We start from the raw sequence: 21,776 nt of genomic DNA, 5'->3' as shown, positions 1-21,776 counted from the left end.
TTTTCGCACTTGTCAGCTCTTGTAGTCTTCGGAGTTGTGTGGACGATATTTTTCCGAAAGTCTGATGGTATATCGCCAGACTCATACATTCTACGCCACTTCCCCAAATGATTCTAGAAATGCTGAGGGAATGTTATATATCTCTTTTGCGTTATTTGCTCTTAAGTCCTCCAAAGCTCTTTTAAGTTCTGATTATAATACTGGATCCCCTATCGTTTTTAAATCGACTCCTGTTTGTTCTTCTGTCACATCAGACAAATCTTCCCCTCCTCTCAGAGAGGCCTTCTTCTACTCTTTCCAACTTCCCGCTCTTACCTTTGCAATTGGCAATGGAATTACCGTTGCGCCCGCATCTCGTGGTCGTGCGGTAGCGTTCTCGCTTCCCACGCCCGGGTTCCCGGGTTCGATTCCCGGCGGGGTCAGTGATTTTCTCTGCCTCGTGATGGCTGGGTGTTGTGTGCTGTCCTTAGGTTCGTTAGGATTAAGTAGTTCTAAGTTCTAGGGGACTGATGACCATAGATGTTAAGTCCCATAGTGCTCAGAGCCATTTGAACCATTTTTTGAATTACCGTTGCACTCTTAATGTTACTACCCCTGCTTTTAATTTCACCGCAGGTTGTTTAGATATTTCCTGTATGCTGAGTCAGTGCTTCTGGCAATAATTTCGTTTTCGATTTCTTCACATTTCTCATGTAGCCATTTCGTTTTACCTTCCCACCACGTCCTATTTATTTCATTCCTAGGTGACAAGTATGTTTTTATTCCTGAATTTCCATAAACATTTTTATGTTTCCTTCTTTCGTCGATCAGCTGAAGCATTTCATGTACGCCCATGGTTTCTTCACAGTTACCTTCCTTTACCTATGTTCTTCTTTCCAACGACTGTGATTGCCCCTTTTAGAGATGTCCATTCTGCCTCATCAACTGAACTTCATACTGAGCTAATCATTATCAGAGTATCTGTAGCCTCAGAGAGCTTCAAGCTTTTCTCTTCATTCCATAGTGCTTCTGTATCCCACATCTTTGTACACTGATGCTTCCTGGCTAGTACCATAAATTCACCCTACTGTTAATCATTACTACATTGTGATCTGAGTCTATATCTGCTCCTGGGTACGCCGTACAATCCAGTATCAAATTTCGGAATCTCTGACTGACCATGATGTAATGTAACTGAAATCTTCCCGTATTTTGGGGCCTTTTCCAAGTATACCTTCTCTTCTTGTGATTCTTGAACAGAACATTCTCTATTACTAGCTGACACTTATTAGAGAACTCAATTAGTCTTTCTCCTCTCTCATTCCTATTACCAATCCCATATTCTCCCGTAACACTTTCTTCTACTCTTTTCCATACAACCGCATTCCACTCCTTCATGGCTATTAGATTTTCATCTTCCTTTACACATGTTGCTTTATTCATTGAACATCCTTATATAATTGCTCTCTTCATCTTCAGCTTGCGACGTCGGCATGTATAACTGTCTATCGTTGGTGTAGATTTGCTATAGATTCTGGTAAGAGCTTCCCTATCATTGAACTGTTTACAGTTTCTCTCTCTCTCTCTCTCTCTCTCTCTCTCTCTCTCTCTCTCTCTCTCTCTCTCTCTCGCCCCTGCCTTCCTATTGATAAGGAATCCTATTCCTATTATACCATTCTCTGCTGCTGTTGGTAGTACACTATAGTAATCTGAAAATAAAGCCTTGTCTTATTTCCATCTCTCTTCACTGATCCCCTCAATATCTCGGTTGAGCATTTGCTTTTCCTTTTCATGTTTTCCAGCTTCCCTACTACATTCCACGCCCCGACTCGTAGAACGTTGCGCTTTCGCTGGATATTCAATCTTCTTCTCATAGTCACCTTCCCCTTGGCAGTCCCTTCCCAGAGATCCGAATGGGGGACTATTCCGCAATCTCTTGCCAATGGAGGGATCAGCATTACACTTTTTCAATTACAGCCCAAATTTCCTGTGGATACACATAACGTCTTTCATTCAATGGCATCCATTACCTTCTGCATCCTCATGCCGTTGATCTTTGCCGATTATTCCATCTATCAGGGGCAAATTCCCACCCTAGGGGTAAGAGAGTGGCCTGAATCTCTGTCTGCTCCTCAGCCCTCTTTGACAAGACTGTTGGCAGAATGAGGGTGACTTTTCTTCGGCTGCATCCTCACCACTGGGCTCTGCATGCACTCCTTCTGTGCCCAAAGTGTAGAATAAGTTGAATGATGTGCGGTGACCAGTTTTCGTCCAAAGTGCTGGTTGAGTTCGTTCGTCTGTTCAGAGGCGGGAGGCCGACAGTGTTTGCCACTTTTCGCCGATCGGCGATGACAGAATCGAGGCGCACGACCTGCAATCTTTCTCAAACGAATTTATGGAAAAAAATTTTTTTTAATTTCAGTTTTGCGTTACTTACAGCTTTGTGTCAGATTCATCGTGAAGTGACCGTCATTTCGTTAATGGTCACAGTTATGCTGATATTTACATGATAGTAAGACATTGTCAGAAATTGAAAAAATTTTGCAGTGGAAAAAAAAGGGTTTGCGAAGACTCCGCATTTGGTGCATATTATGCAATATGTTTCTGCATACGAAATTTAGCTATCACATCGAAGTTTTCTTCACAGTTGGGTGGAGGTCTCAATTTGTCATCAGTCTCGAGAAAATTTATCTGATGCAACACACTCATTTGCAATCGCACCGTGCCACCAATAAAACCAGAATGAAATATCCACAACATTCCTCATACTTCATAAATGGTTTGAGATATCGAAAAGAGATCTTAGCAAATGAAAGCATGCAAATAGGAGTGTTATTTTTCCGTATATTGATTATGTAAAACTTCATTATCTGCTATGTTATTCAGCTAACTACAGACTTTTTCAACGAAAGACTGTAATTTTTAGGGACCATCAATAGCTGGTGAAACGCGAAATGCTATGGGTTTGGGAAAAACATAATTGAAGACGTTACTCGTTTATTTTGTACCCACTATGTCCTTTTTCATAAGCTACAGGCCTTATTTTTCGCCGGCCGGAGTGGCCGAGCGATTTTAGGGGCTACAGTCTGGAACCGTGCGACCGCTACAGTCGCAGGTTCGAATCCTGCCTCGGGCATGGATGTGTGTGGTGTCCTTAGGCTAGTTAGGTTTAAGTAGTTCTATGTTCTAGGGGACTTATGACCACAGCAGTTAAGTCCCATAGTGCTCAGAGCCATTTGAACCTTATTTTTCCTCAGTTCCTCACTTAATAAACGTAATAAAGCGTTGTTACACAATTCTGTCACAACTGTGTCTGCGTAACATATTAGTCAAGTGGCATTTTTTAAACTCCTCTGTGTGTTGGCAAAAGGAGCAAATTTTAACATGACAACAACAGAACTGTACAAGTTTTACCCAGAATTCGCCACTCGTGACGCTTCTCGGGAAGTTACTAATGTTTAACAAGCCAAGCGGATACTAACCAAAGCAGAGGTGACTGACCTTTTTGAATGGTCAACAAGCAAGTGTGAGCGTGGAGGGGCTCTACTTAATTTTTACAAAAAAGTGAGCGCTTCAGCTTAGAATGCCAGTTCCCCTCCAGTGCTTCGCCATTTCCCATACGGCATCTGCTCGCAACCTCCGTCACTATCCCTCTCCTCACATGTGCTCTGACAAAAAATGGTTCAAATGGCTCTGAGCACTATGGGACTTAACATCTATGGTCATCAGTCCCCTAGAACTTAGAACTACTTAAACCTAAATAACCTAAGGACATCACACAACACCCATCCATCACGAGGCAGAGAAAATCCCTGACCCCACCGGGAATCCAACCCGGGAACCCGGGCGTGGGAAGCGAGAACGCTACCACACGACCACGAGATGCGGGCGTGTGCTCTGACAACTGTGCATCTACTGGTCACTGTATTTTGCACGAACTCTATTGTCTGCATTACCCCTTAGCTCGCACCACCTTTCCTAGTTTTGGGCGACTTCAATGCCCGTAAGCCTTTGTGGGGCAGTAGAATGATCACTGGCTGAGACAGACATCGAAGCTTTACTGGCATGGCTCGATCTTTGCCTCTTGAACTCATGTGCCCCACACAAACTACAGTGTGGCACATGGAACTTATTCGGCCATTGATCTCTCGCTTTGCAGCCCTGGTCTCCTATTTACCCATTGGAGGGTCAATAATGACCTGTATGGTATTATTATTTCCCGATTTTTCTGCCCATTCATTAGTGTTTCTCCCCCTGGATGACAAGTCAGGTGGATTTTCCATAATGCTGACTGGGATTTCACCTCTGCTACCGTCCTTAGCTCTCCATTACAAGGCAATATCGATGCACCTGTTCAGCATATTACAGGAGCCATTCTTCTTGTAACTAACCAAGCGATTACCTCTTCCTTGGAATCGCCTCGTGCCATGGTGGACCCTAGAGATCACTACAGCCATTAGAGATCGTAGACTGGCTGTCCAGTGCCATAAGTGGCAAGAATCCTGTTAATGGTACCTTTTCACCATGGGACCATATACATTTCCATCACAGGTATGGGCAAAGATTAGATGCCTCTACAGCTTCCAGTCCCTCGGAGGTGTACCAAGTATTTCCATAGATTGTAACGTTTATACTGACGCCAAACATTTTGCTGAGCATAATGATCACACATCTGTGTCTGAGAACTACCACCCCACCTTAGGGATCATTAAACAATAGATGGAGCAATTCACTTACTTTCACCACCCTCCACTTGAAACCATACAGTATAATACTCAATTCACTGAATGGGAATTAGTCCAGTGACCTAGTCCATTGCCCTGATAAGACCCCAGGGTCACATCGCATCCATAACAAAATACTGAAACGTCTCTCAGTGGATTGTCAGCGTCACATCCCTGCCGTCTTTAATCGAATCTGGATCGAGGGTGAATTCCCACCTCAGTAGCGAGAAAGCGTGACACTTCCAATACAGAAACCAGATAATAACTCCGTAGTGATGGATAGTTACCGCCCAATTAGCTTTACTGACATTCTCTCTAAGTTGCTTGAATGGATGGTGAGCAAGTGACTGTTGGCTCCTTGGGTCTCTGGGCCTTTTGGCTGCATCTCAGGGCAGTTCTTGCAAAAGCTGCTCCACTGCTGATAATTTGGTTCACCTGGAATCCCCCATCTGGAGGGCTTTTTTACGTCTTCAACACATCGCTGTTTTGTTCTATCTACAGAAGGCTTATGACACGACGTGGGAGTGGGGTTTCCAGCGTCCACTCCCAAATTTTGTCAATAACTTCTTGTCACACTGTATTTTCTGGGTTCAAGTGGGGGCTTCACTCAGTGTCAAGAGAATGGGGTCCTGCAGGCCTCTGTACTGAGTGTCCCTCTCTTTCTGGTGGCCATCAATAGTCTAGCAGCAGCTGTAGAGTCTTTGGTATTGTCCTCGTTTTATGCTAACGATTTTTGCTTTTGTTATTGCTCCTCTGTATGGGTGTTAAGAGTGTCATCTACAGGGCGCCATATGAAAGACGCAGTCAAGAGTTCTCACGCATGGTTTTCGGTTTTCAGCCACCAACACTCTTGTTATGCTGTTTGGTCACGGTTGTACTGCCCGCCAACACCCAGAGCTTTACATAGACGACCAGTTACTACTTGTAGTTGAGACGCACGACTTTTGGGACTGGTCTTTGATTCCCAGCTGACGTGGCTCCCCATATTCGCCAACTTAAGCGAAAGTGCTGGCGGCACTTCAATAGAATTCGATGCCTCAATAACACTAACTGGGGTGCGTATTGCTCTACCCTTTTTCAGCTCTAAAAAGCCCTGATCCTATCCCGTCTTGATTATGAGAGTATTGCATGTGGTTCAGCATCACGCTCACCATTGCGCACACTGGAAACTATTCATCATTGAGGGGTCTGACTTGCAACAGAAGCCTTCCGAACTAACCCTGTGAACAGCCTACTAGTCGAGGCTGGAGTCCCTCCATTAGCTATCAGGCGCCAACAAGAGCTGGTGAATTACACTATACGAATTCTTAGCTTCCCTGAACATATTTTCCCTGGAAGGGAGCTCCATCTCCCAAAACAACGACCCAGACCTGGGTTTACAATTGCTGCAACTTCCTCCACTGTCGCCTCTGGTCGGAAAGACATCGCATCTTCCCTCATGGATTGTGCTCTGTCTCGAATTTGTCTCGGAGTCACTTTTATACCAAAAGATTCCACTGAGCCACGATTTTTCGTCGTCTGTTCTTGGCTGTCCCTGAGACATATCTGGGTTTGCAAATGGTATTCACTGATGACTCAACAGACAAAAAGGCATTGCATAGACAAACGTATGGTGCAGTGAACTCTACTCTCTACCAAACGGCTGCAGTGTCTTCACTGGTGAACTGATGGCCATTTAAATAGCCGCCGGCCGGTGTGGCCGTGCAGTTCTAGGCGCTTCAGTGTCGAACCGCGTGACCGCTACGGTCGCAGGTTCGAATCCTGCCTGGGGCATGGATGTGTGTGATGTCCTTAGGTTAGTTAGGTTTAAATAGTTCTAAGTTCTAGGGGACTGATGACCTCAGATGTTAAGTCCCATAGTGCTCAGAGCTATTATTTAAATAGCCCATAGTCATGTTCATTCTTGCACTGAAATGAGTATCTTAATCTGTAGTGATTCCCTTAATCTGTAGTGACTCCCTTAGCAGCCTTCAGGGTATAGACCAGTTATGTTCTCTTCTCACACTGGTTATAGCCATTCAGGATCTTATCTGTGACCTCCATCAAGCTGGACAACCAGTCGTTTTCGTTTGGACCCCTGATCATGTTGGGATTTTGGGAAATGAGCGAGCAGACCAGTTGGCCAAGCTGGCCAGCAGGATAGAGATTTTGGACATGGTGGTCCCAAAACCGGATTTTCAGTCATTTATATGCCATCTATTGCTGTAAGTCTGGAACTCGGAATGGTCTGCCTTGATATCTCTAAGCAAACTGGAGACAATTAAGGAGACGACGATGTAGCAGTCCTGAATGTGTACTTCTTGCAGGGAATGCACTGTCCTCTGTCGACTCCGCATTGGCTACACTTGATTGACCCATGACCACATTCTCCGACATGAGGCTCTCCCTCGCTATCGATGTAGAGATCTCCTGCCCTAATTCGGCTGCTTTGAGGTGGCATATTAATCTTCATGACATGCTACCTCTGATGTTACTAAACGATACCAAAGTGGCTGATCTGGTGTTATGTTTCCCTGTGAAGGTGGCTTCTATTCATCCCTGTTAGGCAGGGCTTTTTGGAATGGGAAGCTAGTTTACATTCAGAAGCAGAAACATTAAGACTGAAGAATGAATAAGTAAGAAGTCCTAGTTGTAGCAAGTGCAAATGTAAAGATTAGTCAAGAGTGAGTGTGATCAGTTGATTGTGAAGTATAAATAATAATAATTCATAGTAATTTCTCAGTAAAAAATATTGTTAGGACACTTGCAACTTTCTTAAACTTTCCATGTGACTTGATTATTTTTTTATTGCGGTAAAAGTAAAGGTAGCCCAAGATATTTTTAACGCCCCATCTTTGAGGTTTTTCTGTACCCGCCACTGGCTGATGTTACACAGTCAGATATCTAGCTGATAAACCAGCGAGATACGGCTGATGCCCTTTGGGACTGCATTCTTGAGGCTTGGGAGGAAGTTGCCTGTGTCAATGAGCCCGACGTCTCTCACATTCGATACCAAAATGCACAATTTGAGTACAAAATGATGACACATTTTGGACGTGATACTGGAGATGTGAAAAATTTAATATTCTAAATTAGCCTTAACGTTTTCTTTCATTGGCTCCATGTCTACATTCCAGCAAGAATAATAAATTATGAAGAACCTTCTGAGTCCTTTTTTTTTTATTTCAGATTTTTCTTTTCCTCCGTCTATATTCCACCCCCATCCTCCCCAAGTACGTAGATCATTTATTTCAGTATTTATTCTACTTAAATTCCACCCCCCCCCCCCCTCTCTCTCTCTCTCTCTCTCTCTCTCTCTCTCTCTCTCTCTCTCTCTCTCTCTCTCTCTCTCTCTCTCTCTAGGGCTTTCATGTGTTCGTTGTTTGGAAGTTTAGGGTCTGAGAGTTGTTACAATTCCTGCACCATTTTCTTATCTGTGACTACTTAGAGATAAAAGCAAAGCACTTTGCTGACTACCAGAAATACCATAAGCAAAAAAGTGATGTTTAAAATGGCAGAGACAGGCTTCCCTGCTTTCTGAAATCTTGCTGAAGGCAGTGAACGATTGTGGAGGTGTAGCAATGGCTAGTAACTGAGAGAATTGTTGCTGCTGGGACTTGAACTGCAGCAGAGCAGCCAGCAGGTCTTGGTGCTATTGCTCTTGAGCTACAAACTACTGCTGCTGCAGTGTTAGCTGTTGCTGCCAAAGTTCTGGATGCTTGGTATCCATAACAATGCCAGTGTGTTAAAACACATCACCATAAACTCAACAGACAGGGAGCGAGAACTTGTCACCACTTCTGTGTTTGCTCCAGATATGAATGTTTAATCCATAAACAAGGCCATGTTCTATGTGAGCAGAACGCAGAACGAATGCCAATGCCAATAACAATAACCAGAATTCCTAGTCTTGAGCCAGATACGTTTCCAAAGAACAATGAGGCAAAAGAGGAAGGAGCTCATGTGGCCTACTGTTTAAGACTGCAGCTGTAGCCCTTGTATTCAGTAGATTGACAATGCATGATTATTTCTATAATGTTAAGATTTCAGTTTTCCATGATTAACAATAAAATTGTGTTTCTTCAACTTAATTTAGATACAATAATGATGGAAGCTGAAGAAATGAATTAAAAAGTTTGTACCACAAGTTTCGGATGTGACACAAATTTTAATTCATTTCTTCAGCTTCCATCATTATCATAGATAAAAATGAGACTCAAATACCTTGAGGCAAGTTTAATTACAGGATTTAATTTAGAAAGTAGTAACAGATTTTAAATAAATTGTTTTGCAAAATAAAAAGTAAAGTGATTAATTTCAAGAGCTACTGCTGAAATAAGAAAACTTCATTAAAGTAAATTTAATATTTTAGTTTATTCCAATAGTAGCAACTCTAGTTCTAAAGTGTAGTTGTTATATACAAAGAACAATATTTTAAATTATCTATATTGAAGGGTAGCAATGTGCTGCATGTTTACATCCTGAGCATTTGATTACATTGTCATAATACTTGCTGATTAATATTATTATTTTATATACTATTTTAGTATACACAATTTTTACAGGTTCAGAACTTTATCTTTGCAGACTTTAATTCATTCAGATGACTATGTGATAACATTTTTGTATGAATTTCAGCTTGTACATATCTGCCATCTTCCTTAAACACTTTTTTGTTGTAGATTACATATTGTTTCAAGTGTTATTAAACAACTATTAATGTAAGTTATAAACTGTGATTTGATCATAAACATGCAGCCAATAGCAAAAGCTAAGTTTCAGGTTCTTTAGTACAAGGGTGAATCATATAATTCAGTTAGCTGGGTACCTGGCATAGCCCTGGTATTTATTTCAGTTCTGTTAATCCAATCTGTCTCCTCCTGCTCTTCTCTCAGTCCATTTCCTCCTCTCCTCACATCTCCTGAACTTGTTGTTGCACCAGTACATTCAGTGGCATATGTGCTTATTGTCTGCTAAATGTGTTGCTAATAGTGTTATCAGAAAGAAAAAATGAATTGTTATAATCACGACTTCATGCCTGATGTGATAGTTTTATTGCATGAACAGCAAAAACATAGTAAGTGGTAAACTTTTTTTCTTTTCTTTCATCATTTTGCAGGGGTTGCTGATGAGAGAAAGTTCTCAATACCGCATAGTGTACATAGTAACTATACCCTACCTCATACAACATGTACATTATGTAAAAATAGTGCTGAAGTGTGGATTCAACACATTGAAGATAGTATAAGCATTGTATTCATTACTTTGAATTCTATCACATAGCACATCATCACAGATATAATGAGAAGTCGGAGAGTAAATATGTTTCTCAAAGAATAAATATTTTTCTCTAATTTGCATAACATTCTTCAAATCAGTAAGTATTTTGTACCACTGATTTTCTAATTTAGACTATATTCTTCTTCATGGTTCAAGCAGCCTCCTTACCAAATTTCATTGAAATCAATTCAGCAGATTAGTGGTAACAAATTTAAACATCTTGCATGATGCAACAGGTTTTCACATACCACAGTGTATATGATGTCACATATCCTGAACTATACTAAACTCTGGCTAATCCAAACCTTAGTAGTCTGGCCTCTCAGTAATCTGGTCCACATCCGAAGTGGCGCACAACAACGAATTATCATGCACAATAATGTTGTTAGTCAGTAGCAGTGTTAAACAGTGTGATACCAGTACATATTTTCAATACATATAGACAATAATCACATTTACTTCTTCCAAAATCTGTGGCATTTTAACAATTCACCCAAGCAATCATACCAAGCCACAAATTTTTAAATAACTTAAAAACTTTGTATGTTCCATCCTTGTATCCAGAAGGTTGCCTCACATAAATTTTTGAGAAAACTTTAGCATTAAGAAATGCAGTCTGTACTCCAATTGGTTCTACAGTGAAACCCTTTTGATAGCAAATTGACAATGCAACATTCCATGTTTGTATCATAGCAGCTGGTGAATAAATATCACCCACAATTTTTTTGTTGAAAGCCCCTGACAACTAATCTTCCTTTACAAGTGTTACTGATTTTCTTGTAGAAACCCACTTTACATCAAGACCATTTACATTCACTGGTTTAGTTACTAGTTCCCATGCTTTATTTTTATTTAAGTGTTCAATATCCTTAAAAATTGCTCACTTCCAAATTTCTGAGTCATTACTATTCATTGCCTCCTCATAATTTTCTGGACTATCAGCAGTACAGAAGTTAACATAAATGAAGTTACTCATGACATAATCATTAAATTCATCAGGCATTTTACATTCTCTAGCTGACGTTCTCAACTTTTATTCCTGTTTCTGTTTGTTTTCTTGGACATCCTTAGACACTCCTTTCTTCCATTTGTTTGTTTGATTCACTGTCTAAGCTTCTGCATTTACAATCACTGAAATGTTCACTCCCTGAATAAGAGTCTTTAATATCAATACATCTGAGATCATATTCCACTGTTTCAACATGTTTCACAATGATAACTTTATTGTTAATTAATATTCCATTTCCAACTTCACTGTACCCAATTAAAATTCCCAAGTCATACAATCCCACATTGACTTTTTCGCCTGTTCTGGCACATGTATAAAAACCCTACTTCCATACAACTTTAAATACTCAACGTTAAGTTTCTTCCTAAACAATATCTCATTAGGATTCAGGCCAAAATCTCATACCTGCTCTTGATTAAGCCAGCAGGAATCTTCTCATATGCATAATTGACCTGTTGTATCTTTCAGCTATACCATTTAATTTAGGTAAGTGAAGAGGACATGCAATTAAAATGATCCTTTCTGTCTTATAAATTAATGCACATCTGAATTTAAATATTCTTACTCATTGTGACACCTCAATTTGTTAACAGTTTTACCAGTTAAATTTTCAATTTCATCAACATATTCCACAAAAACAGACACAAACTTGACTTTTGGATTTGATAGTGTAGACTCCAGCTGCCTCACTATAATCATCAATAAAAATGAGAAGATACCATTCCCCATGCAAACCTTGAGTTGAGTGCGGCCCATTAAAATCAGTATGAATAATCTCTAATGTTTCTTTTGCTTTGCTTCTACTGTTTTCAAAATGCAAATTGTGCATTTTGTTTTCAGTACAAACTTAACAGTTCAGTAATTCTAAATTCGTTGACAGTCCATCTGCTAAATATTACCCAAGGTATTCAAATTTCTAAAATTTATATGACCAAGTACACAACACCATTTCTCCTTTACTTACATGCTATCCTTATCATTGGCACTATTAACATTAATCTCTTTCTTGTAAATTTTACTTGTCATTTTATACAGCCCATCTTTTTTTAAAGCAATTGCAAGTAAGTTATTGTCTTTATCAAAACCTTTGAGATATTTTCTACATATACAATTTTATGTCTTTCTTTTACTTTAGCATGGCTAATCAAATTTCTGCCATACCTTTTATGTAAAATTGGAATCACATCATCGTAAAATGTAAAATAATTAATTAGATTTCTACTTTCGTACCTTGCAAAACATTACCATCTACAGTTTTTGCACTCAAAGGCTGTTATAAGGTTACAGACTATAAAAGTTCTTTGTATTATTAACAACTGTCTTACAATCAATCCACCTGTATGTTGTTACCTGACTCAACATTATTACACACCATTCTAGGTTGTACCTCCTTTACACAAATGCTCTTGCCATACCTTCTGTCGTACACCTCATAGTGGTTTAGAGAGTATAGATTCAGAGGCAGATGCCAGTTCCATCCTGTTGACATCCTCAGCACCCTGCATGATGACTTCCGCTTGAACCACACTATTTACTCATATTGTGGGACCAGTTGTCATTGACCCCACTCTGCTGACTCCTTTGCTCATGTTACCAACTGTTGTGATGACCACCTCCTCGATGATGTCCACCATACATCTATTTAATCTCCGATTGTTCCTTACTGGTGACAGTCCCTCTTGAGTTGTTTTGGTTTGCTACATCCGTATCGCAACTGCTCCTCGTAGCTCATACTGGTTTTCTTCTCACAGTGAAATATGTTGGAGTTTACATCTTCATTTCCATCCTCATCTTTTAAATCCATAATATGAAGTTTACTTTTTACATATTTGACTGTCTCATCTTGTTCTTTCAAAATGTTAAACAGGCCCCTGATACAGCTCAATGATTACACTGAGGTTCTCAACATGTAGTTTAACTGCTACTTTTCTGTCATCCTAATTTTAATTCATTCACCAATTTTTCAGAAATACTCAAGAATGTTGCCATGTCATTATAGTTTGTAACCTCAGCTTGTCCAATTTGTTTTGCACACAATGTGCAATGCTGTTTATGCTTTGGAGTATAATTCATTAATCTTTTTCACTATCTCAAATGCAGTTTCCCTATTACTCAGGAATTTTAGTTGCTTGTTCGAGATTTCTCCATGTGTGTAGTTCATTGCAGGAAGTTTTCTTCATTGCAATGACTCATCTTGTCCATGCTCATTTTTACTCTTGAAGCCACTGCAGAGCATTCTTCATTTTCAGGTAATTTACATTCTCCATTTCCAGTTCCCATAGTCTTCTCCATCAAACACTGGTATCTTAACACTATGCCATCCGGCAACACCACAGTTGTGTTGTGCACAAAATAGCGGTCAATGGCTGGTGACACCACAGCGGTGCTGTGTGTGAAATAGCAGTCAAAGGCCAGCGACACCACAGTTGTCATGAGCATAGTACCATGCAGTGGATGGCGACAGCACTTTAGTATCTTTTTCCATCTGTTGCTGTTTTGTTTAGGTTTCAATAAGTTACAGACACCAAGTTTTTTGTTTCCATATGTGCTTGTGCCCTTTCATGATGGCAGACAAAAGAGATGACATGATTATTTACAATTAATGTATGGACCTCTTTTCTGACTTTCTGGATGACTTGAATGACTGTGGAAGAAGACAATGGACATTAAAAAAAATAAATAAAAAAAATGAAAGTGAAGCAGAATTGTCAGAAGATAGTGAAATATGTCCAAGAAGATATTGGCAAATGTTAAAGTTGCAAATGATTCAGATGAATCAGGCAAAGAAGACAGTGCAAAGTGGTCAGACTTTGATTTACCAAGGACCAATAATAAATTTGAAGGATCTCTGGGTCCAAGCATATTTCCCAAAGATACACAGTGTGTCAAGGATGTCATAGAATTATGTATTGGGAATGATCTATTTGAATATATTAGCAACAAAACCAACAAGTACTACAGTCAAAATTGCAATAGAAGGAAACTGGATAAAAAAATACCAAATTTGTCAACATTACGAAACCCAAACCTAGAAAATGGTTTGGGCTTGCTATTCTTATGGGAATTGTAAAAAAAAGCGAGGATTGATGATAATAGGTCAACGAATCCATTGATAGACACACCGATATTTCATGCAATGATGTCCCACAACCAATTCAGAGAAATTACCATTTTTACATTTTTCCGACAACAATAATAAACCGGATAATGCTGACTGGCTTTTCAAACTGCAACTCGTAATTGATTATTTTTCCAACAAGTTTATTTAAACTTTTAATCTAAGTCAAAACATCTCAACTGATGAAGGAATTATACTGTAGTATACACAGTTAATTTTAAAGTTCACAGTTCATCGAAAATTACCAAATATGGCATACTCATTTGGATGCTGTGTGATAAGAGTATGGGATACATTTCCTCATTCAAGATATATTCCAGCACAGGACAGCCTTTAGCAAAAACAGTGATTCAACTATTGACACCTTCTTATGGAAAGTGGCATCACCTCTACATGGATAATTATAACAGTGTAGAACTTGCAGAGAAGTTACTTGAAAAGAAAATTCGAGTTTGTGGAATGATACGGCAAAATAGAGGATTTCTGGAAAGGTTAAAGTGCCAAAAGTCAATGTGAAGCTTGTCACCAACAGAAAGGTGAAGTATTTGCACAGGTATGGAGAGCTTTGAAAGCTAAAATGATATGAATGATCTCAAAATACATAATGCCACTTTGACTGACACTCAAAGAAAATGTAGAAAAACCAATTACACAATTTAAAAAATCCTGAAGGTGTATTAGACTACAACAAATACATGAAAGGAGTGGATCGGGCAGACCAATATTTGAGTTATTATCCTATATACAGAGTAACTATAAAATGGTCAAAAAATGTTTGCATGTACCTCTTTAACTGTGCATAAATTAATGCATTCTGTACATGTCAACATTTCAGTGCAGAAATCAAGAGTCTCAGATTTCACAATTTTTTATTGAAACTGTCTGATTTGTGGATAAAAGATAATGTATCTGCTTCTGAGCAAAACTTGGAGGCTGTCACTACATTGCGTACGTCTCATTATGATCTAGTTAACAGTCTTTCCAGTCACATAAAGCGACACCAACTAATACTTATTTCAGAAACAAACAAAAATGAAGAAGCTGTCACGTATGTTCCAAAAACAAAAAAAGGGCAAGAAACTTAATGTGCAAGTTGCATTCTATCTTGGAGATAGTACTTCTCTTTCATGTGATATGCAGCAAAACAAAGTACTGAAGACAATGCAAAGAAACAAATATATGAAACAAACAAATTTTCTATTTGTTTACCTATGAATATCTTTGAAATGTCATAAAAGTAGGGAAACAGGGCAAGAACTTAGGAGAACTAACGATGAGATTAGTAAAATGTAACAATTTATAATTTCCCGATAATGTCAAAAATGCCCAGCAACAAGCCAACTAATCCGAATTAACTCTGCTGGTGCGAAGCAAATAAATTTGTACGAGATATATAGGCCGTAAAGTATTTATGTCAGCCATGTCCAATTTCATGAAGTTCACTTTCTGAGTAAAATATTCCTTTTAGTTCACAACTGATTGCTACATTTATTAATGACTCTCTTCACTTTTGGTTCAAAACCACACTCTCCTGCCATATTAAGGATATGTATTTAGAAAACAAGAAAGAGTACCAATGCATCTGTCTTCACACAGTAAACATATTCATGGCATGGAATTAACTGACTAACTGATGTGTAGTAAAAATATAATATTCATGGTTGAGATCCCTATTGACATGGTAATATTGTCTGATATAAATGTACCACATCCCAACAGAAATGGTGGCATTCTTCACAGTACAGTATGTTGTATTCTAAGAGGAAACATGTTATGTTAGACCTGAAGTACAAACTCAAAATTTTGTATAAATCAAATCAATGTTCTTCACAGAAAGTATTGCTGCAGAGTTCACTGTTGGAGGAGCAAGTATTTGACATTTAAAGGAAACATGTTATTCAACAATACACACCACAAATGGAAAATGAGATGGGGAATGGAAGTTGATGGGAAAGAGTACAAACAAAGAACTAGATGCAGCTGTTTATACATGATTTATACAGCACTGCAATCAGGTTGTGATAAAAAAAGAAAATGCAGTTCTATTTAACAAACAACTTTGTAATAGTAACTTGTTTGGAGTAAATGAGGGCTGGCTATTAAACTGGAAGAAAATGACTTGGTGTTCAGCAGCTGACAGTCAATGCGGAAAATTGCTTAGCGAACAAAAAAGATTTGGATGAGTTTGTAAGTGTGATGCTGAAGACAATAGAGGAAGAAGAGTTTAACAATGCTTTGTACAGAGCTGATAAAAATGGTTTGTTTTAAAAGATGCTTCCTTCAAAAATATTAGCTGCCGAGAACAAGAAGAAAGTTAATGGATACAAGCAACAGAAATGGTGAATAACGTTAACAGCATGCTGTGGCACAAATGGGAGTCAAACTACCTTTTATGCTGACTGGGTAATCTCAACATCCACACTGTTTGCAACACAGTGACATCCATTGTCCAATCACATTAATGTGAGCACAGCCTGTGTTCAATGTCAAAGTGCAATAATCGCTCGAATGACTGGTGCCATCACTATTAGTGAAAGGTATGTGGCAACTGAACTACTGAGTATAACAACTGACTTCAATGGGGAAGTGTGTCATCTATTTTATACTTTTCATCTCCGTGGTTGTTCTGCGTTTTAGCACCTTTTTTCATTAACTTTCTGATTCTCTGCTCTTGTAACTGTGACTGAGATAAAGTTGTAAACCACTGACCAGGGTTTTTGCTTTAAGCTCACCATTGTACCAACCACTCCTACAGGTATGAAAAGAATATCGGGCGTCACAGACAAGAGTGCAGTCATTGCCATAATGTGGAAATGGAGTGATTCATCTGATGTTCAAAGGGCAGTGATGATTGGCTCTCATGCAAAGGGTGGAAGCATTTCCAAAATGGCTAAGTTACAAAACTATTTGTTTGCTGCCATGGTTAAAGCATACTGTTCATGGCAAAATGGCAACATACAAAACCAGCATTCAGGCAAAAATTGGCACTGAGGAAACCATGAACCATTGATAACAGGAGTACATGATGGCTGTGGAAATATGTATGAGCAAATAGGTGCACAACTGTTCAGCAGCTGACTGCTCAAATGAACCAATGGACTACTAATAGTGTCTCTCCAGCAACTGTTAAGCAATCATTGTTATGTACAGCAGGTCCATGGTTCATTCACCCATGCTGACTGCTGTTAATCAATGGCAAAGTCTAGAATTTTGATGCAGTTAATGCAACTGGGCATCCACTAAGTGATGACAGGTGGCCTTTTCAGATTAATCATGCAGTGTTGCTCCATCATACATGTGACCATTAGCATGTATAGCCCTGCAACAATTGTTGGAAGGATCCAGGCTGGAGGAGGAAGCATTATGGTTTAGGAAATGGTTTTGTGGCATTTTCTGGGTGATGTCATCCTGGAAGGCTGAATGGGTCAACACAAGTATGCACCTATACTTGGGTCCCATGTCCATCTGTACATGCAGCTTCTTTTTCATTGGCACTATGGCATCTACAAGCAGGACAGTGCAACACAACACACAATTCAAAGTGTGCATGCATTGTTTGGAAACCATCAGAATGAGTTTACTGCACTCTGCTGGCCACCAGACGCACCATATATATGACAGTTGAGAATCCATGGGTCCACCTCAGTTGGGCTGTATGCCCCATAGATCCTCAACCAAGAAATCTAGTGCAGCAGGCCTCTGCACTGAAGTCAGCAAAGCTCCAAATTCCTGTTGGTACCTTCCAAAGTACTGATGAAAGTGAAAAAGAAGAGGAAATAGGAGGAGAGAGAATGAAGTTCTTCCACTCTGCTGGTGCTGAAGCTGCAGACATCTCCCTTGAGTACATTATACAGCAACCAGATCCATGAAGTACCAGTGTAATGCTCATAAAGTGGTTGCATAATAAAGTATGCCACAACTGCAAATCATCATTGTGGCAATTAAAAATTGAGGACATATTTCATAGTGAGTGATACTACTGTTGTAATTATGTAGACACAAGGGCACCCATATAATGATTTGTTGGTGGGTGATGCCAGACCTATGGGTTTGGAGTATTTTTAACATTTTGGAAGACAAATAGTGAGTTGAAAGTATCCATAAAAAGTGCCACTTCTGATCCTGATAAAAATGTGCATGATGCCAACATTTAAATTATTTTCTTGAAAGAAAAAGACCTCACTAAAATGTGCTTTTTCCTTTCCCTAAGAGCTAGAGGGGAAGTTGCTGCCCCCCCCCCTCCCCTCCCCCCCAACCCCCAGGTGTGGGCATCACTGTGTACACACTAAAGGACAAATCTTTTTACGAAACTGGATGTGTCTTTTGATTCCATAAGGTATGTTCCCTAAGTTTCTAAAACAAATTTCAGACACTCTGTCTGGCATTTCTGCTAATCTGGCACCTTGTGTGTGCAAGGAATGGTTGGAGTAGCAGTAGTCTAGCTTACGTGTTGCACATTGATGTAATTCTACAGGTAGATTCAGTGGTATACATGAACACGGGCTGCAAAATGTCATGAATGGACTTAGTGGTATAGAAGAAATAAATTAAAATGTCATATCTGATGTGAAAATGAACAGTGAAAATGTACTGAGTGATAAACTTGTTTCCCTTTGAAATTTTATGGATGTTGTAACTGAGAAAAAGTTTTGTCAGGATTTGAAATTATGTGTAAAGTTTTTTGTAAGTCTCTAAGTGCTCTCATTCTCAAATCTTGTTGGAATAAAATCTGGGTATTTGTGTTTAATGGCCTAAACTACTTTTTCATCCCCCCCCCCCCCCCCCCACTTCCTTTGATAGGTAGTGGTTGTTACCCAACAGCAATTCTTTCCAGACAGTAAGTGATATGTGTATAAAGTTTTGTTGAATCTGGTCTGTTGGTTTCGGAGATGTCATACATACATACATACATACATACATACATATAAAAATACTTTCATATATTTTTTTGAATATGCATTTCTTGTATCAGTGACTCATTTCCTCTGTCTGATGTCACACTTGGTATTAGTTTTTTTGCTACTATTGCAAGACAGTTCAAATCTCATGCTCTCTTGTCTACAGTGGTCCAATTGTGTTGCTATCAACTGTACATACAATTTATTGTAGCATTATATATGTACAAATGTTTGTCCATAGGACATAATGATACTTATATTGTGCTTCTGAAGATCAATAAGAGACCTAATGCTGGTATGGCATGATAAAATTATAAAAACAAATGCTATGTAGCCTCTATCAACTGTGTAACCATGCTGTTACGGAGATTTTGTTATTGTGCAGAGCAATGTGTGCAAAATGAGATCTTGGAATGCTTACATAAATTTTTTTATCAATTTCCTCTTTGTTATTCATGACAAATATTAGTGTGATGGGAATAAAGGGTTTTAAAATAAATAAATCAGGAAATTCTGCTTGACTTCCTAGAATAAAAGCAGCACTGCACTGTCAATAGGTACACCAAGAAAAGGTACAGAGCTTGGCTATCTTTCTGCCTTTATGACATCTTGATAATCACAATCAAAGACCAGGACATCTTATCCTCATTCCTCCACAACCTCAACACCTTCTCTCCCATCTTCTTCACCTGGTTCTCCTCCACACGTCATGCCACTTTCCTAGATGTCACTCTCCTTCTCTCACATGGCTCCATTAACACCTCAGTCCACATCAAACCCACCTATCACCAACTGTACCTGCACTTTGACAGCTGGCACCCCTTCTGCATAAAAAAATCCATCCCAAATAGCCTGGCCAACTGTGTTAGCTGCATCTGCAGTGACAAGAAATCCCTCACCCCGTATGCTGAAGGCCTCACGAAGGCCTTTGCAGACAGGCAATACCCTCCAGACATAATTCACAAACAGATCTCCTGTGCCATATCCTCACACAAACCTGATCCTCACATCCACCCAAGAACCAACCAGAAAGAAGTGCCAGCCTTGTTACCCAATACCACCCTGGACTTTAATGGCTGAACCACGTCCTTCGTCAAGGCTTTGATTATCTATCATCATGCACTGAAATGAGGGACATCTTACCCAAGATATTTCCAACCCCTCCCAAAGCAGTTTTCCACCATCCACCCAAACTCCACAACAGCCTAGTTCATCCCTATGTCACTCCCAGCTCCAGTCTCCCTGGAATACCCATATGCAAGACCTGCCCAATCCACCCATTCAGCACCATTTACTGCAGTCCAATCACAGGCTTATCCTACTTCATCAGAAGCTGGGCTACCTGTGAAAGCAGCCATATTTTATCCAGCCCTGCTGCAACCACTGCACAGCATTTTACACTGATATAGTAACTAACCACTTGTCAACTATAATGAATGGACACCTCCAAACTGTTGCCAAAAAAAGGTGGACAACCCATTGTCACAACATATGTGATTTTAATGGCTGCTTCACAACCCATGCCATCTGGATCCTACCACCACCACCACCACCACCAACAACAACAACAACAACTTTTCTGAGCTGAGTGCACCCTACCCCAACCCACCCCATCCCAGGAAAGAACTGGCAGTAGGCTGACCATTATGTGGAGAGACAGGCATGTGCATGCAGTTCTTCTGTGTGTGTGTGTGTGTGTGTGTGTGTGTGTGTGTGTGTGTGTGTGTGTGTGTGTGTGTGTGTGTGTGTGTGTGTTGACTAATTTCCTTTATTCTCAAATAATTCTCAACTAGAACTTTCCATACATTAGAATAAAAGAAGGAAAAATTGAAATCTTTGTGACTTAAAGAGTAAGTACAATGTATTTTATGAAAACAGATATCTTGCTTCACATTTCTTGCATTGGCAAGCAATTAAAAGCAGATGTAAATGCATAAGAATTTTTCCATCAATCAGCAATTACCGAATTTATTCACCAAATGTGAAATGTGTGTTTGCAGTCGTATGTGAGATCATTTTGTGTTTAGAGACATCACTGCATCTCTATTTCCAGGGAAGATGGGGAATACACCAAGTGCCTTATGTACAAGGATGTCTGGCAGGGAAATGAAACAGTTCCCTGTATGCATGGATGGGATTATGACGACTCTTGGTTTTCGGCCACTGTTACTTCCCAGGAGAACTGGGTGTGTGAGAAGGATATGTATCCAAATATGGTATTCTCAGTGAGCCTGTTCATTTCAATTGTATTTGGAGTTCTGCTCTTCTATGGTGGTGACAGGTGAGTAATGCTGAATCAGATGTTTAGAATTTCTTGAATGAAGTTGACAAAACTAAATTTATGTTGTGCACATAAAGAAATACAGTATATCACATGTTTGTTGTACTTGATAGAGCTGAAAAAAATGGTTCAAATGGCTCTGAGCACTATGGGACTTAACATCTATGGTCATCAGTCCCCTAGAACTTAGAACTACTTAAACCTAACTAACCTAAGGACAGCACACAACACCCAGTCATCATGAGGCAGAGAAAATCCCTGACCCCGCCGGGAATCGAACCCGGGCGCGGGAAGCGAGAACGCTACCGCACGACCACGAGCTGCGGACGATAGAGCTGAAATCACTCTTCCATCAGAGTGTTCATTACACAAGATTTGTTGAATCCAATCAATTTTATTGCTATTATAACCTCTCCAAACAAATCTGTTGAGAAATCAACATAAAATAAGTACACTACAAGGATGAAAATGGAAACTGGAAACAATATAGATGGTCTCACAGAAGTTC

The 21,776-nt window shown here is 39.6% G+C and overlaps 1 protein-coding gene across 1 annotated transcript in view; it reads left to right on the top strand.

The window, feature by feature from the left end:
• The window catches only part of LOC124607103 (solute carrier family 22 member 7-like), a 180,174-nt gene that overhangs the window by 56,866 nt on the left and 101,532 nt on the right, over positions 1 to 21,776 (top strand). Inside the window, exon 3 of the mRNA XM_047139300.1 lies at positions 21,041 to 21,268. Coding sequence (XP_046995256.1) covers positions 21,041 to 21,268 — 228 coding nt within the window. The remainder of the gene's footprint in view (positions 1 to 21,040; positions 21,269 to 21,776) is intronic.

This window comes from Schistocerca americana, chromosome 3 (assembly GCF_021461395.2).
Source record: "Schistocerca americana isolate TAMUIC-IGC-003095 chromosome 3, iqSchAmer2.1, whole genome shotgun sequence".
NCBI lineage: Eukaryota > Metazoa > Arthropoda > Insecta > Orthoptera > Acrididae > Schistocerca > Schistocerca americana.
The sequence above is the reverse complement of the archived record's forward strand: the minus strand, read 5'-3'. Positions and strand labels throughout refer to the sequence as shown.